Below are 15420 nucleotides of genomic sequence, written 5' to 3' on the forward strand. Positions count from 1 at the left end.
TAACAGATCTTTTTAATTCGTAAACCGGCTTTAGGAGGCGGTATAATTTATTTCTGTTAAACTAGCAGAAGGGGAAAAAAAACCGAACAGAAAGACTGCTAAGATCATTCGCTCATGTAGCCAGCCCAAAGAATCATGGTTTTATCGTCTGACCCTGATGCCACAAGTTTTCCATCTGGTGAAAATGCGACCGAGACCACACGGTCATTATGGCCTGTTAATCTAGCTTGTTGCTCGCCGCTAGTGACATTCCAGATGTAGACTATGCTGTCTGAACTCGATGCCACGAACTGACCGTCGGGCGAGAATGCGACCGAATCAACCAGGTCTGGATGGCATAGTTTCATCTGAGTCTCGCCATTCTCAATTTTCCATATCATCACTGTCATATCATCTGACGCTGACGCCATAAACTTCCCGTCAGGCGAGAATGCCACCGAGTTGGCACAACCTGTATGGCCTGTAAATGTAAGCTGAGGTTCTCCGTTCTGAAGGTCCCATAAAACTACGCTCTCGTCATGCGCTGACGCCAATAGCATCCCTTTGGATGAGAATGCTACCGAAAAGACCTGTGCGGCGTCCCCGACACCTCCAAGCGTTTGACTCTGGCCGGTGTCAGTCTCCCACATGATCACTTCATCGTAGTCTTGCGATGCTGCAGCGACGAACTTGGCATCTGGTGAGAACGCTATAGTGGTCATGAAGTCCATATATCCTTCGAACGTGGCCTGGAGATGGCCTGTACCAACGGCCCATAATGTGACTGTTCTATCATCTGATGCAATCGCTATCAGGTTGCCATCAGGCGAGAAGGTCATCGCAAAGATCTTGCTTCCGTGCTGATCAAGCGTAGCTCGTCGTTCTCCTGTATCGGTGGCATACAGAATTATTGTTTTGTCCTCGGACGCTGATGCCACTAACTTGCCGTTGGGCGAAAAGGCTACGGAGCTAACTCTGTCCGTATGGTCCTGAAGTATTGTCCACGGAGCCACTGATTTCCTGGTCATATTCAGGGCCATCACGATGGACTCGTGGCCGAGGCCTATTGCTCGGGATATGGGAGTATTACCAAACTCATCCAAAGCATGAGCATCGGCTCCTTTATCGAGTAACGTCCGCACAAACTTCTCATTGTTGGCGTCGACTGCCCACTCAAGAATCGTTTTATTGTCACGGATATCTCTGCTTTCCAGATCAAAATTGTCAAGCAGTAGGCCTAGAACTGCCGCTTGTCCATTTTCAGCCGCAAGGATCAGAGGCAGTCTGTCATCAAAAGGGCCGTCTAAGAGCATTTCAACAATTGAGCAGTGGCCCCTCTCCGCTGCCCAAGCCAGCGGGACTTTGTCTTCGTTGTCGGGCTCTTGAGTAACTCCTGCATATAGGAGCATCCCGACGATGTCCTTGTGGCCATTACCTGCCGCCCATGACAGTGGCGTGCGCCCATTTTTGTCTGTAACTGTTCGTTAGTCATATAAATCGTACCTACGAACTATCTTACCTGGGACATCCAGCTCAGCGTCTTCTTCAATCAGTCGCTGTGCGATGGCGTTGCGCCCAAGCCCTGCGGCCCATGAGAGCGGCGTACGGCTATCCTCGTCTTTTGCTTGCATCGTGTGGTGGCTAAGCAGGTCTTGAAAGAGTCCATCCCCTTTCTTTATTGCCATAAGGAGAGGCATCAGATGAGGCATGCTGTCCGCCTTGATATGCCACGTTATCTCAGACATACCTTGCATGCGCAAGTTGTCAAGATTGAACTCATATATAAATGGAGGCATGTCGGGAGGATCGTATTGGTTCCGGTGTAGAGCGATTCTGCGCAACTTGGGGTTGTCGTCCTTGAGATACACTATGCAGGTTGAGCTGTCCAGCGAAACATACGGGCTCATATCACCCACTTTGATCCCAAAAAGGCGGTCAGGTAATGCTATGCGTAGGAAGACTTTTATACCTTTGTACCATCGGACATGAGTGGTATCGGTTGTACCACGTAATACCAACTCTGTACCGATCCAGGTAAGGATAAGATGAATGGGGCTCGACGTGCTAGCGGATCCCTCACACAGAGAATCGTCCAGTTTCTCCAGACCGCAACCAATGAAGAAAGCATTGCCGTGCGATTGGAATACTCGTTTCAGAAAACTGTGATCATTTGAAGTAAGGATGCCCGGCCAAAGGTTGTTGTAACCGGATATAGCGTCGCCCGCTGAAGTAGTTGTTCCTTCATCGATGCTTCGACGTAGGTGGCAAGCTGTGTGGTCTGCCATAGTCTATTCGAGAGTTATTTCGTCTTTAAAGGTGTCTCAAAGTTTAAATATTGTCCTGTGTGCTTTCTCTGGGTCATCAGCTTAAATATGTTGGTGAGGATCGTGAAGGTTGAAACTGGACCAAACGCAACCACAAGGAGAAGACGGCACCCAGTACGTACAGTACTTGAAGACTGATTCAAAAATGGTACAGTACGTCCCTAACGAAATCAGCCTCCTACAGTACTGTAACCTATTCTCTTTCATACTTCACTTTCGAACCCACTCTAGTAGAGCCGAAAATGACCATATGTACCTAGTCAGGCTAAAAAGTACTGCGCCGATTCTCGACCTGCTGGTAGTACTTTTTATATACACAAATGATTTGCTCACATTGTTCTTTCCGCATGAGTGCATTCCGTTCTACGGTATACACGGTCCGCTTTGGGGTTTCTTCCAGCCCTTTATTGATATCTCTGGAACTGCCAAAGAGCAATTCATTTTTGGTTTCAATACTGTAATATCGTCTATCAAATATTGGATTCAACAATAAGACACGCATCCATTCTGCGCCTGATCTGGACAGACGAAAAATCACTCCAGGCAGTCGATGCGAAACACCATGCTAGGCGAATGGCCATTGGCGTATGTTAGCGATCAGCCGACGTGTTGTGGATGCTCTATAAGCAATAAGGGATGGAGTACTTGACCTAGTCTTCCGACTATAGCGTTACTAAGTAGACTAATGGATGTTCGAGTATTGAGCATCGATCAAGGATCTGTAGAGTGGACCACGACGCCGCACTGAAGGAAATGCTCGAGTGTGGCTGTTCGACAGCCAACAACAGCTCAACTTTCACTCGATACTCCAACCCACCAATAATCGCTCCCGAAGTGTTCTAGTTGGTGGTTTGGAGTATCGAGTGAAAGTTGAGCTGCGTGAACTTGGGGGGTTAGTCAGGGTCCAACTATAAGCTTGGTTATCAGAAGATCTTGTTCTGCGGTACACAGGCTCGACGCGATGGTCGTCTCGAATACTTCTGCGCAGATACCTGCTGTGCTGACAAATCTAGTTCTGCCGAGCTTACAGAAGCGATCAATTCGATGGCTCGATGGCACCAAAACGCCCAGAAATGCTATGCATACCTTTTCCGAAGGTCTGCTGCAGCGATGGCTCGGCCGACGGACCGGCTCGATCGACGTGGGAGACTGGGCTCCCGGGGAAGAGCAGATGGTTTACTCGGGGCTGGACGCTTTCGGGAGAGTCCAGCCCCGCGCGAACCAGCCTGAAGCCACCCCCCCTCAGACGGTTGGGCGCCGGAATGCGACGTGGAGGATGCGTCGCGAACACAGGCTCTAAGAGTGTACATCTAACGGTGCGCGCAACTGCATCTGTACCAGTATTTCTGCTTGCAATTCTTTCTTTACTTTTTGGTTTCTTTCAAATCTGGGTGCAGTGACAAGTTTCCAGCCGCAGAAGTGAGTCTGGTTTCACTCAGTCCTAGAGCTGCAATGTCCTGTGCACGAAGCTGAAATCGACCAGGCGCTGAAGCTTGGAGAGTTCGTCGTTCAATTAGCTCCAGGGAGCAGCCTTGTTACTGTATCCGATGATGGTCATGTAATAGTTTATAGCATATTCCAAACAGAAGATTTAGGGAAAGATTTCAGAATATGCTGCATAGGTACATAACATGGAGTTATTCGATCATTGTAGTTGTCTGATATCTCCCAAGTGGTCTGGAAGTCTACCTTCAACGATTCCAGCGCAATCATGCGCCTTCTACAGATCAGTGTCCACGTCAACTTGACAATTACTAACGACCTCATTGACGGAAAGATGTAATCCCTCGATGCGCAATCCTATCGCACACATGGAACGACAACATCAATGAAGTCACCCACGATGATATCAAGGATCAGAAAGGAACGTAGAAGTCAGAGTATCGGAAAATTCTGTTCTGCGTTGAGCGAGCCAAATACGATGGCTTGGAGCACTTCTGGATCGATAAATGCTGTGTCGACAAGACAAATGCCGCTGAACTCACCGAGTCGATCAACTCCATGTTCCGCTGGTATCAGAACGCCGTGAAATGCTATGTTCACCTTCCAGATGTGCTTTATGACTGGCGCTAAGGAGAGCGAGCCGCCACGACCGATTTGGAAACAATAGAATAACAGGAATTTTGGCTCCAAAAAATTCATCCTCGTTAGCGGACTTCCTTCACATTCTCCTGCGGGTCGTTACTTTGCGACGTTATGAAAAGTCACGAAAATGGTTTCGATTCTTGGTGACCACTGCGTTCAGAAATCCCAAGTTTCCAGTCCCCCAAATATCAAGTATGCTATTCGATTCGGACTGGTCTGTCGGCGCTGACCAGGGTGAACCGCCGAGATTTATGTTGATTTGGAATATTTTATTCTCTTCACTGATTTAGTGTTGCTTTCAACTGCGATCGAATAATCCCAACCACGTTTACTTCCGGTGACCGTTTCACAGTCCCTTTGCTTGCCAGAAGCTGCACTAGCGGGCAAATCGACACCAATTCCCATGTCTCCGAGTACTTCCTTGAACCTATCTTGCAGCCGAAGCACTGGCCATACTGGGATGAATCTATATTCGATTGTGAGCTCTGGGCGGGACATAGGCGCTTCGTGTGGTTGATCAAACATCTTCAGAAAAGCTGATGTTACCGTAGCTCTATATACGACGAACGCTCTTCTGTTTACCGCGAAGGTTATCAATTGAACAACCACGTCGCGAGGTGTGAAAACATTTGACGACAAGTTTTCAGCATACACCCGACTCTGGGCTAGCGACACGATTGTGGCAACCAAGTAGGGATCTTCACCAGAATTACCTGGGGCCAACTTCTTCGAGCGTAGTTTACATAGTCGATCCACAGGAATGTTAGTGTTCTTGCGAACTATTTTGTAGGAGTAACGTCTTTTGTGTTTCAACTTCTTGTTGCTTATATAGGCCATGGTCGAGGCATCGATTTCTGGGGTGCAATGGCCAGCATCGATTTCTGGGGTGCAATAGCCAGCATCGATTTCTGGGGTGCAATGGCCAGCATCGATTTCTGGGGTGCAATGGCCAGCACCATAAAGCTGCCATGAAAGTTCGGTACCTGTAGCGCCTGGATAGATCCGCCGTCCAAACCTCAAACTCAGTTCCGTGTTGTCTCTGCAAGTGGACGTTGGAAAAAGTGTTGAGAAGATATTGTTCAGAGCTTCGTTCTCGACGAAGGCGTTGTATTTCTTTTTGGAAGATAGTAGAATCTTCACGTTTTCCTCCAGCTCCATAGTATTGTTGGTTTTCGGGGGTTGGGCGAGCGGTGATAGCGGTCGGCTTAGGGTATCGTCAGAAAGCCGCTCGACGAAATGACAGTTGAGCCGTTGCACATGGAGGTCGGTCCATTGGGCTGGAGTCACGTAAAGTTCTGTGCACTCGAGAACCAGACCAAGCAACGAGCCCTGTTTAGGAACTGTCGGCGTGCAACGCATGAAGACGGTGGCTGTTCCAGTGATGAATGACTTTCTAGCATTACTGTAAATCACAGTAGCGGTGGATTGCGTATATAGATTCAGGATTTCAAGCCGGCGAACTTCTGAAACAGATGATCTCGCTTAGGCACTGCATCACGTGATCAAAATTCAATTTACGATGACGTCTTCTGGATTTCATATGATTATCTCACCGTGTGGCTAAGCCACAGCCCACGGCGGCGAAGAATTGGCGTAGAGTTGCTCCTTGGCGTGAAAACACGAAACGCGTTCAGTGAATGGCCTAGACGACGCGTGCAAATGATTAGAAACTAGGCTGGCCAACTGCAAGGGTTCTACCTTCGCGCCCCTTGATGCTTACCTACTAGGCTCAATCTCAACTTCTGCGGGAATAAACATGAACCTTACCAAGATGTAGTCTTTAACCTCAACTGTTACGATGGGCCTTCTTATTGCTAGCTTGTGGCAGCTTATACGTGAAGGCCGTCCAACACGCAACGTCCCTTGTTTCATTTCTGGCCAGTACTTCTAAGTAGCTCACTAGCTAACGGGATACGGAGAGAGCAAAGCAATGCGAACTCAGGAAGGTGCGCCCTCTGCCGTGACTCGGGCGCGCTTTCGTGAGTATCAGAATGCTCCGGAAGATCGTCTTCAGCAGTCGCGATAGGTGCAAATGCGGTGTCAGGCGCACTGATCCTGGATGAGCATTTCACACGCCCGTCTCTTATACTCCATCGCACAACTCACCGAGATCGAGGCTCTGCACCACCGCCCCCTTCCGCCAGGCTGAAGCGTAGCACTCACACTTACGAGCCACTTCGCTCTTGCCACGACGCCCTGCTTTGTGCTACCTGCCAGCCAGCATGCCCGGCTCTCACCTGCTCTCGGGGCCCTCACGGGCAACACATAGAAGAAAACGAAAGGCACTTGCCCCACGCCCTGTGACTGTACACCAGCAGCCTCTGTCCCAACAGGATCGTTCGAGGGCGGCTCTGGGAGCAAGAGAAGAGCACATTGAATGCGCATCCAAAGTAGTCCAGTCGGCGCAGACACCCAGCTATCTGTAGTCCGCCCCGGGCGTGTAAAGTGCCGTTTGCTGGTGCGCCCCACCCCCCTTGCTCCCACTCGTCCATGCCGCCTCCCCTGCCCGGGTCGGCCCACAACTGGCAGCTCCATTGGTTGTCTGCCTCGCTGCGCTCTTAGTGTGAGAACCGGGCACTGAATGCCCACAGTCTTCACCCTGTTCAGGGGCCCTCTGGCAAGCAAAGGGCTCCCATAGTAAGGGGGGCGGGGTTGGGTGTTCTCTTATAGTAAATTATAGGAATGCTCTGCTAGTGCCGCCGCTGGCGACACGAAGAGAACACTAACAGCAAATTGTCTGTTCCAGCCAAAAATGAACCAAAAAACCCCTGTTCCTGCCCTTTCAAAGGGTTTCGGTTGTATGTGAAATACAGGAATTCTGCACAATTGAGCCGTCCCTAACACAGCGAATACACTGTGATGCACGGTATCCCTACTGTGTTACTGCCACTCGGTTCTAGCCTTCGTTCCACTTCGGACTTGTTGGACTGTTTGTTGTGCCCTGTAGTCCAGATTGTTTGTGCACGCCCTTAACCGTTAGATTGTGAGTGTTTTGTCTGGCGTGCACTTGACAATTGTTGTTCATTAACTGGATTCTTCTTGTTTCTCTTCCACATGTTCACCTTCGCTTCGCTCGGCACAGGCTTCGCCTGTAGGGAGTCATCGTAGTCTTGCCTGAGCCTCCGGCGGTTAGGTTGTAGTTGGAGTACTGGGCTACAGTGTCTATTGACGATGTTGGTTGGTGGTGACAGTATCTGGGGTTTAAGTTGATTGTTTGTTGGGTGCATGCAGTCTACAATGCTTGTTCACGGGTCCACTTCAGTTCAATTCCATTCTGCCTATTTCATTTGGTTTCTAGTTGTTGTACAATGCACTACGCTCTATTGTCACAGCAACTGGGTCAAAAGGGGATCATGGCACAATGCCATTCACTCCATCGTCAACTGTCCTCCCACCTCCGGCGCACAGATACAGGTTAAAACAGAGACAAGAACTGCAAGAAGCCAGACACCACAGACGACCAGCAAGGTCTCATAAGTCTTCCCATGAGCCTCCCAGTCTCTCCATACAATCCTTCCACACCTGCTCCTGCATGCCAAACCGCATCGTAGCCTGGCCATTCCGAATAAGTGACTTCCCGTCACTGTTGACAATATGCTCGCACAGAGGCAAGAGACGTCCATAAGAACAGCCGAACACGACAAGGACCGACCCGGCTTTGTTCGAAAAGAACGGACAGAGATCAACCCTGTGCCAGTACCGCAGTGCCCCCTTCGCGCCTTCCATGCTCTGCACAATCGTCTTCATGGACTCTGCCGCCGCCTCGTCGTCCACGTAGAACATCGTCAGCACGTATCCCGTGCCCCTAGGGTCGAGAGAATTGCCATTCTTCGCCAACAACCCCATGCCAGTCGCCACCATCTTCGTCAATACACAAGACCCCTGGTCGTACAAATATGCAGCCGCACTCTGCTGGGCCACGGTAGGGTCGCCGCGCATGGACCACCACAAAAGCTCCTCCATGATCACTGTGCACTACACAGACTCTGAAAGAAAAGGCAGTCCTTTTCCGTCGTCAAACGGTGACGTCGAGACCAACTGCTCTCTCCTCCGGGATCAACAAGCACACTTAGTGTCTGTCAGTAGGGGGCAGCCTCCGCGCCGCCTTCAATCGAGATGAAGTGCAAAAGGGAAGCGTCAGCGATGCGGCTTGCCGCTGAGGTAGCGAACACTGTCCCCAGTGTTGATGGCAGGAATGCAATGGAGCGAAGTGACAGGCACCGTCATGCAGTGGAATGGAATGCACCCTCTACTTAAGGGTGGGCCGCGGGCCGGTGTGTAAAGTGCTGTTTGCTAGCCTCCAGGCTACCAAGGGAGCTGGCCCAATCCTGGGGCTCCGTGGGCTCGCTCCGCTTTTAGTGTACAAACAATCCCGCTGGGCGCCCTAAGAGAACACTAACAGGCTTTTGTCTGTCCCAGCCAAAAATGAACCAAAAACCTCTGTTCCTGCCCTTTCAAAGGATTTTCGTTGTATGGCAGATTCAAGAAATCTGCACAATTGAGCCATCCCCCAGTACAGTGACTGGCACTGTCTTCTAAACAGTGTAGACTTCGCTCTCGCTCAGACTTCCTTGACTGGTGCAACCAGTCCTTGGGGTGTGCCTTGGGTTCATTGTCAATGCTTGTGGTGCACTGGGGTGAGAATTGTTTGTTGGTGCACTTGATTGACAATGGTTGTTCATGAGTGCAGTTTTCAATATGTGTTTACAGGTTCTATTGTCACTGTTTGTCTGCAACAGTACACCTTCGCTTCGCTCGGCACAGGCTTCGCCTGTAGGGAGTCATCGTAGTCTTGCCTCTCCCTCCGGGGGAATCATTAGTGTAGAATGCTGGGCTACAGTATTCAATTGTCAATATCTACACATGGGTGCAAGTGTTTATACATCAGCTTTACACGACTATCTGGACTATTTCATCAACTATCAAATAATGCGTCACTTCGTTATCAACTTCAAATTAACTTAATTCTTATAAGCCTGTTAAAAATACTTCCAGTTAGTTTCTGCCAATAGTGAGGATTAAGTCTGCCAGCCTTCCTACTTGCCAACATTCCCAAGTGTAATATCCACTTCCAGTGCCCTCGTTGATGTTAAAATCGCAGTGAAAAGACGTTGTATCAACCCGCAAAGCCGGGCGTAATAGAGTCCAATAGGATCACCATCTCTGCTGCTGACGCTCACAATCTCTTGCCCATCTACCAACAGGCCATCATGGATTATCACAGCAACTCCCTCAGAGGAACTCCAATAGAGACCAAATCAGTTCCACTGCTCTCCTGACAGTGACTCTCGTCGTCTGGACAGTATACCAGACTCTCCGCTGCCTGGGGTTGCTACCAACAAATGGTTGGACTGTTCCCCCCGTCACGTCAAGGTTCCCGCTAGCCTGCACGGAGTAGAAGAACTGTCGCCGCCGCCCGGGCCTCCATTCTCAACTTGCACTGCAATTTTAACCCTCACGAAGGGCATCTATTGCCAAGAGTAGAACCAGTATCAGACTAGTCAACCCTCGACCTGACTATAGAGCCTCAGAAAAGGCTATCCTCTGCTTTGCATCTCCACGAGCGATGCCGCACGTGCATATTACACTCCGGTCCCGTCCTGGCCCTCTGTGTTCCAATGAAATCCCTGCGCGTCTTCGACAACTAAAAAGGGAGAGCAGTCCAAGTCACCCCCAGCGTGACTATACTCGATAGCATTTCCATGCCCGCAGTATCCTGACTGCGTATGCCCCAACCCACAACTGTTCCAACTGGAATACCATCCCGCCTGGCAACCAAGTGCATCCCGCAATGAACACCTCTGGTCGCCAACTGCCTGTCTCAAGCGTGTACTGGTCCCGGCCTCCAGCATCGCGTCTGCCCACAAAAAAAAGGGGAAGAAAGTAGAGTTCAATCTGCCTGAATTGAAAAGGATATTGTCCATTACCTACCCTTCCTCTAAAAGTGGCATGTAAACTGGACCTGGTAAGAAGCTTAGAGCCTACAGGTGTCTGATCCCTGATAGACCGATGTCCAGCCCGGCAGGTTATAAATTCCGTTTCCGACTGCCGTTTCCGCCCATGGGTATTTCGTCATCTTGGTCCGATTTATATTCCTCGGGTTGAAGTGTGGGTTATTGCAGTGTGCTGTGTTGTAGAAAGTCTGTTTGAACATATTTGTTTGGGACTTGAAATGTCGGCTCATGGACATACATATTGTTCCCGACCATACCAGGTACGGGAAACATATGCTTGCTAAAGCGAAATGATGTCAAAGGCCATGAATCCTGCGACTGAGGCTGAGGTGATGGTTGTAAGGGTGTACTGTATGTAGATGACGTTGGGTATGGAGTAGATGACAGGGTGTTCGCATAAAGCTGCGGCATCCATGTTGATTGGGGAGGGCTGTAAGCAGATTTAGGGGAGATATCGGTGAAGGAGAGCAAAGAGGTGCGAATCCAGATGGTTCGGAACTAGTTAGCATTGCAAGCGGACTCAAATCGAGAGTAGAACACAACATACTGCGGCAACGGCACTTGGGGTTGTCCCACTTGCGGCAGTTTCGGGTCTCTGGCGAACCTTGGAAGCTCTGGCACGGCTCTTCTCGTATTTCTCGGCGGATTGAGGTTTTGACCTGGTCCAGCAGCACGAGTATTCAATTTTCTCTGGACTCGCTGATGGTTTTGTGATGCAATGCGAGCCTGGGCAGTGGTTTGGGATTGCATGTTGAGGTTCAAAGAGAACAATGTAATGCTGGCAATTTGATTGTTGAGCAGGCCACCAGGATCGTGTGAGATGAAGATATAGGAGAAAGTCCTGTCGGAGTGGTGCATCGAGCAGATAATTGTGCGGTCTACGTTCAATTTGTAGTACTACAATTCTCGGAGTCAGGAAACAAAACTGAATAAAATCCAATACCAGCAAATTAAGAATCAGTTTCGGTCAAAAATATGGTTCTAGTTGCGAAGAAGCAGAACACTACATTGGAACATCATAGACACGTTTTTGGCATACCAACATGGCCTATCGAACAACAGCATGCCGTATTCACGAGGAGAACGTGTGCAATTGGTGCCACCAGCGACCCGAACTATATATCATGGATCGTGGTATACAGAAGTGGACAATTTTAGCGAGTGTTCGTCGCGGAATTGGAAATGTCCATAGGTGCTGGTGGACGCTTTTGTGCATGTATGCTGTCTCACAGTTCAACATTCATTTGCTCTTGATAACTCTTTATTACGTCGACGGAAGTTTACAGTAGGCTGACCACTTCAAGTTCGGTAGGATGTTATTGTTTCTCTGTCTAAGGAACGTGGACCTCTGCATTCGCATGAAGATCTCGGGAAAACCCAGTGGGAAAACCGAGACCGAGGTCAGGGAGTTGGCTGGCAGGCAGCGTAACAATAATTGAGCTACTTCAATTATGCCAACATGCGACAGGTATCTAGGTCCGCCATAGGAACAATCGAGTCCTCCATCACTTCAGGTCACAGAAGCGACACAAATTGGAGGAGAGCTTAGCAGGGTTTATCACTAACGCGAAACACGCATCCGTCAGCCCAGGTCACACGAGCGGGACAGGTCATGGCTGTCACGTACTTTCTATTCTCGGCAAACACGCTTCTGTCAGCCCAAGTCATACAAGCGGAAGATGTCATGGCAGTCACTTACTGGCTATTCCCGTTGAACACGCATCCGTCAGCCCAGGTCACACGAGCGGGACAGGTCATGGCAGTCATTTACTGGCTATTTCCATCAAACACGCTTCTGTCAGCCCAGGCCACACGAGCGGGACAGGTCATGGCTGTCACTTACTTTCTATTCTCGGCAAACATGCTTCTGTCAGCCCAAGTCATTGTCATGGCTGTCACTTACTTTCTATTCTCGGCAAACACGCTTCTGTCAGCCAAGTCACACAAGCGGGACAGGTCATGGCAGTCGCTTACTGACTATTCCCATCAAACACGCTTCTGTCAGCCCATGTCACACGAGCGGGACAGGTTATGACAGTCACTTACTGACTATTCCCAGCAAATATGTATCTGTTAGCCCAATCATACAACCTACACTAATGCTTCACTAATTATTTACGTACAGCCTATATTCGGAATCTGTAAGTGCAGCCTTTTGCATCTCCCAGGATCATATACTGTACCATGAGTATAGTTAAGATGTTCGCTGTTTCCTAAATGATACGCCTAATCTGTATTTCTTCTCGTCAGGAAGCGTGAATGATAACTTGATCTTTGATTCAGCGCATCATGGGGTTGGCGAGGGCTTTTGTGGGTTCGTCTAAAGCGGGGTAGATGTCTTGGCAGATAGCCATAAACTGAGATCCAAGAACATAGAGCACCTACCCCATAATATCAGTGGCTGGCAGCAGCTTCCCACTGGGGACGGATTGCCCCGCCCCAGATTGACGCCTTCTTCTATTACAAACGATGCCACCGGGAAGTGCCTCGAGCCTACAGCTGATGCCGTCTGCAAGTGCCTCGAGCCTAGAGATGATGCCTCTGCAAGTGCTTCGAGCCTACAGGTGATGGATTGCTCTTTTCCCGCAGACGTCCTATCTCCTTAGGTTTCTGCGGGGGTCGCAGATGTCCATCCCTGTGTACCGGCCAGCGAAGACGGCCTCTGCAACCTGTCCGTGGTGCTGGCTACGAAGAATTTACGTCATATGAGCGGAAGCCATTTTCGTTACCGACTGTACCGTTCATTCACTTGATGCTCTAGCACAGAAAGGTAAAACGTGCTCAACATAGGACGATATCGAATCTTCCAAAAGCGGACGGGAAAGCGACTCCCTTTTCCGATGCTGCTAATTTGGGCTGCGTACACGTGGGGCCGGCCGAATGTGGACATGCTTGGTTGTAGACTTCTGTAACTGGAAAGGAGGCCAAACCAATGGAGTGGGTGGTCTGTTTCCCAAAATAGGCCAATGTGGTCTCTAATTACTAGTCCAATTTTGGCGTTGCTTGTTCCAGGTTCGCGTCATCTTTTCATATCGCGCCAAGATTTACCACTCCTGGCACAGCAGAAATTGGACCATTCCAACAATCACAAATGGATATCGATCCAACTCAATTTTGGAAATCAGTTAGCGCCGAAAAATGCCCTGCTACAGTGCTCGGAAGATGCACAGTAAAATGCTTGCTATGAGAAACAATACTGGACCGCAAATATACCTTTGCTCTTGTCCCGCTGGATCCATTTCGAGGGTGTACAGAATATCGTTCATCTGCAGCTTTAGTCACTCAGGTGGAGCAGAAAGCGATCTGAGATTCGGGCTGCATACAGTATGCCGAATTTGGACGTGTTTCTTACGAGTACTACTGTATAGTATACCTAAAAAGGATCCCATGCCATTGATTGGGTGCACCCTTTCCCAAAAGAGAATAACAGCCCAAAGTTGCCTTTTGCCGCCTATTCCTGGGCCACTGTCATTTCGGTGGGTACTGTAGGCAGTGCCGGAATTACAGTACCACACACTCCTCGCAAGGCAGAATTTGGATAGTTCCAGCTTTCGTAAATGGGGACTGATCTCGCTCGTCGACCATATAAGTCGCGTTCATAGTACAGTAATCAGGGTCTCTCTGTAATTTGAAATACAGTCTGTAACGAAATTGGCTTCCGCATTAAGAGCAAGAATTTGTTTCTCGCGAGAGCCGTTTCTGGATCGAGTATTGTACAATTGATAAATCCAATGTTCTAACTTGTTCGGGTAACGATCCGTATGTGTCCATAATGTGGACAGAGTAGGTCTGGGAACTGGGTGAAGTCCTAGAATGAACACTATCGATCTGAAGGGCCTGTTCCATACATAAGGAATATGAATGTTTATTTGCAAGACGTTTCCAGGAAAAGAATTTGACAAATTCATGTCAACCAAGTAATACTTATTTGGGCAAGCGCTAGAATTAAGCTCTCATTTTCGAAAAGGATCCAAAAATGGCTCTTGATATAATAAATTTCGCCCATATGAGCGGAAGCCAATTTCGTTACTCACTGTACTTTTCTTCCGACAAATTACAGCTTTCCCCATCAATTGCGGTTTCAACGTTCTTGAAACGGTGATGTATAGTATTGTTTCCGCTTTTGTTAGTCGGTTGACCACTGGGCTCATGGAGTTAGTGGTTCACACGCGCTAGTTATCCCACTGGAAGATCAAAGTTCATCGGAGTGGTTGATCTTCACGGCTTCATCTTGACAATCAATCCTAAATTGCTTTTCAGAGAAACATAATCCTCCAAGGAGACGATGATCATTCATGTCTTGCAGCAAAGACATTCCAGTAAATATTGCTGTAAGTCTGCATTTCGACAATCGTCGTATACCCTTCTAACCGGTTAATTGACATTTTTTCTGTTGTTGCCTTTGTCTTTGATAGCGTATGACATCCCTGCCACGCACCGAATTTCATCCCGACGCCGCCTCTCCCTCGTGAGGGTTAAGAATGCAGTGCAAATTCGGCGGCCGAAACATCGTCAACTGAACCTGCGTCACTTTTAGCCCAAAAGCGGAAGTCTGTAAACAACATAACTATGGCTCCAAAGGACAACGCCCGCATTCTCTCCATACTTGAAACGACGAGGTGCCTCAATTCCATGTTCGTGACAACAAACCAGATTCTCGACGACCGCCGGCGTACCCTCGCCTCCTGCTTGCCAACCTTTGTGCGCCCTCCCGTGCACTGAGGCACCTCACCCCACAAACAGGTGCAGTAGCGGATGCACAGCAACAACGCAACTGTACTCCAAGTGCATCCTCGCCTTGCAGTCCCAACGACAACCGAAGAAGGGAATGGGATGAAAGTGCCACTCTCTCCGACTGGCATCATTCAAAGAAGGGCTTAGGGCTTTAGGGTTAGGGTTAGGGTTAGGGTTAGGGTTAGGGTTAGGGTTAGGGTTAGGGTTAGGGTTAGGGTTAGGGTTAGGGTTAGGGTTAGGGTTAGGGTTAGGGTTAGGGTTAGGGTTAGGGTTAGGGTTAGGGTTAGGGTTAGGTAGGGTTAGGGTTAGGGTTAGGGTTAGGGTTAGGGTTAGGGTTAGGGTTA

The 15420-nt window shown here is 49.1% G+C and overlaps 6 protein-coding genes across 6 annotated transcripts; 3 read left to right on the forward strand and 3 right to left on the reverse strand.

The window, feature by feature from the left end:
* Positions 1-104: 104 nt before the first annotated feature.
* Positions 105-2264, reverse strand: BKA67DRAFT_664758 (WD40-repeat-containing domain protein; the record flags this gene model as incomplete). The annotated part of the gene is made up of 2 exons (XM_046108440.1): positions 105-1450; positions 1499-2264. The coding sequence occupies 2 exons, from the start codon at positions 2262-2264 to the stop codon at positions 105-107; spliced, it is 2112 nt and encodes a 703-aa protein (XP_045952257.1).
* Positions 2265-4175: 1911 nt separating this feature from the next.
* BKA67DRAFT_527107 (uncharacterized protein) lies at positions 4176-4376 on the forward strand (the record flags this gene model as incomplete). Its single annotated transcript, XM_046098815.1, has 1 exon — positions 4176-4376. A coding segment is annotated over one exon (201 nt), but the record flags the coding sequence as incomplete, so codon positions are not given.
* Positions 4377-4781: 405 nt separating this feature from the next.
* BKA67DRAFT_500268 (uncharacterized protein) lies at positions 4782-5225 on the reverse strand (the record flags this gene model as incomplete). Its single annotated transcript, XM_046097077.1, has 1 exon — positions 4782-5225. A coding segment is annotated over one exon (444 nt), but the record flags the coding sequence as incomplete, so codon positions are not given.
* Positions 5226-7363: 2138 nt separating this feature from the next.
* BKA67DRAFT_696684 (uncharacterized protein) lies at positions 7364-8804 on the reverse strand. Its single transcript, XM_046109354.1, has 2 exons — positions 7686-8804; positions 7364-7633 (listed from the first exon to the last, which is right to left on the reverse strand). Exon 1 carries the CDS (start codon positions 8349-8351, stop codon positions 7860-7862), a length of 492 nt encoding a protein of 163 aa, XP_045952260.1. The 5' UTR covers positions 8352-8804; the 3' UTR covers positions 7364-7633; positions 7686-7859.
* A 21-nt stretch (positions 8805-8825) lies between these two features.
* Positions 8826-9473, forward strand: BKA67DRAFT_124361 (uncharacterized protein). The gene is made up of 2 exons (XM_046094959.1): positions 8826-8848; positions 9035-9473. The coding sequence occupies exon 2, from the start codon at positions 9069-9071 to the stop codon at positions 9351-9353; it is 285 nt and encodes a 94-aa protein (XP_045952261.1). The 5' UTR covers positions 8826-8848; positions 9035-9068; the 3' UTR covers positions 9354-9473.
* A 2481-nt stretch (positions 9474-11954) lies between these two features.
* Positions 11955-12377, forward strand: BKA67DRAFT_664762 (uncharacterized protein; the record flags this gene model as incomplete). The annotated part of the gene is made up of 1 exon (XM_046108441.1): positions 11955-12377. The coding sequence occupies one exon, from the start codon at positions 11955-11957 to the stop codon at positions 12375-12377; it is 423 nt and encodes a 140-aa protein (XP_045952262.1).
* Between the last annotated feature and the right edge of the window lie 3043 nt (positions 12378-15420).

This window comes from Truncatella angustata (genome assembly GCF_020726525.1).
Source record: "Truncatella angustata strain MPI-SDFR-AT-0073 chromosome Unknown BKA67scaffold_11, whole genome shotgun sequence".
NCBI lineage: Eukaryota > Fungi > Ascomycota > Sordariomycetes > Amphisphaeriales > Sporocadaceae > Truncatella > Truncatella angustata.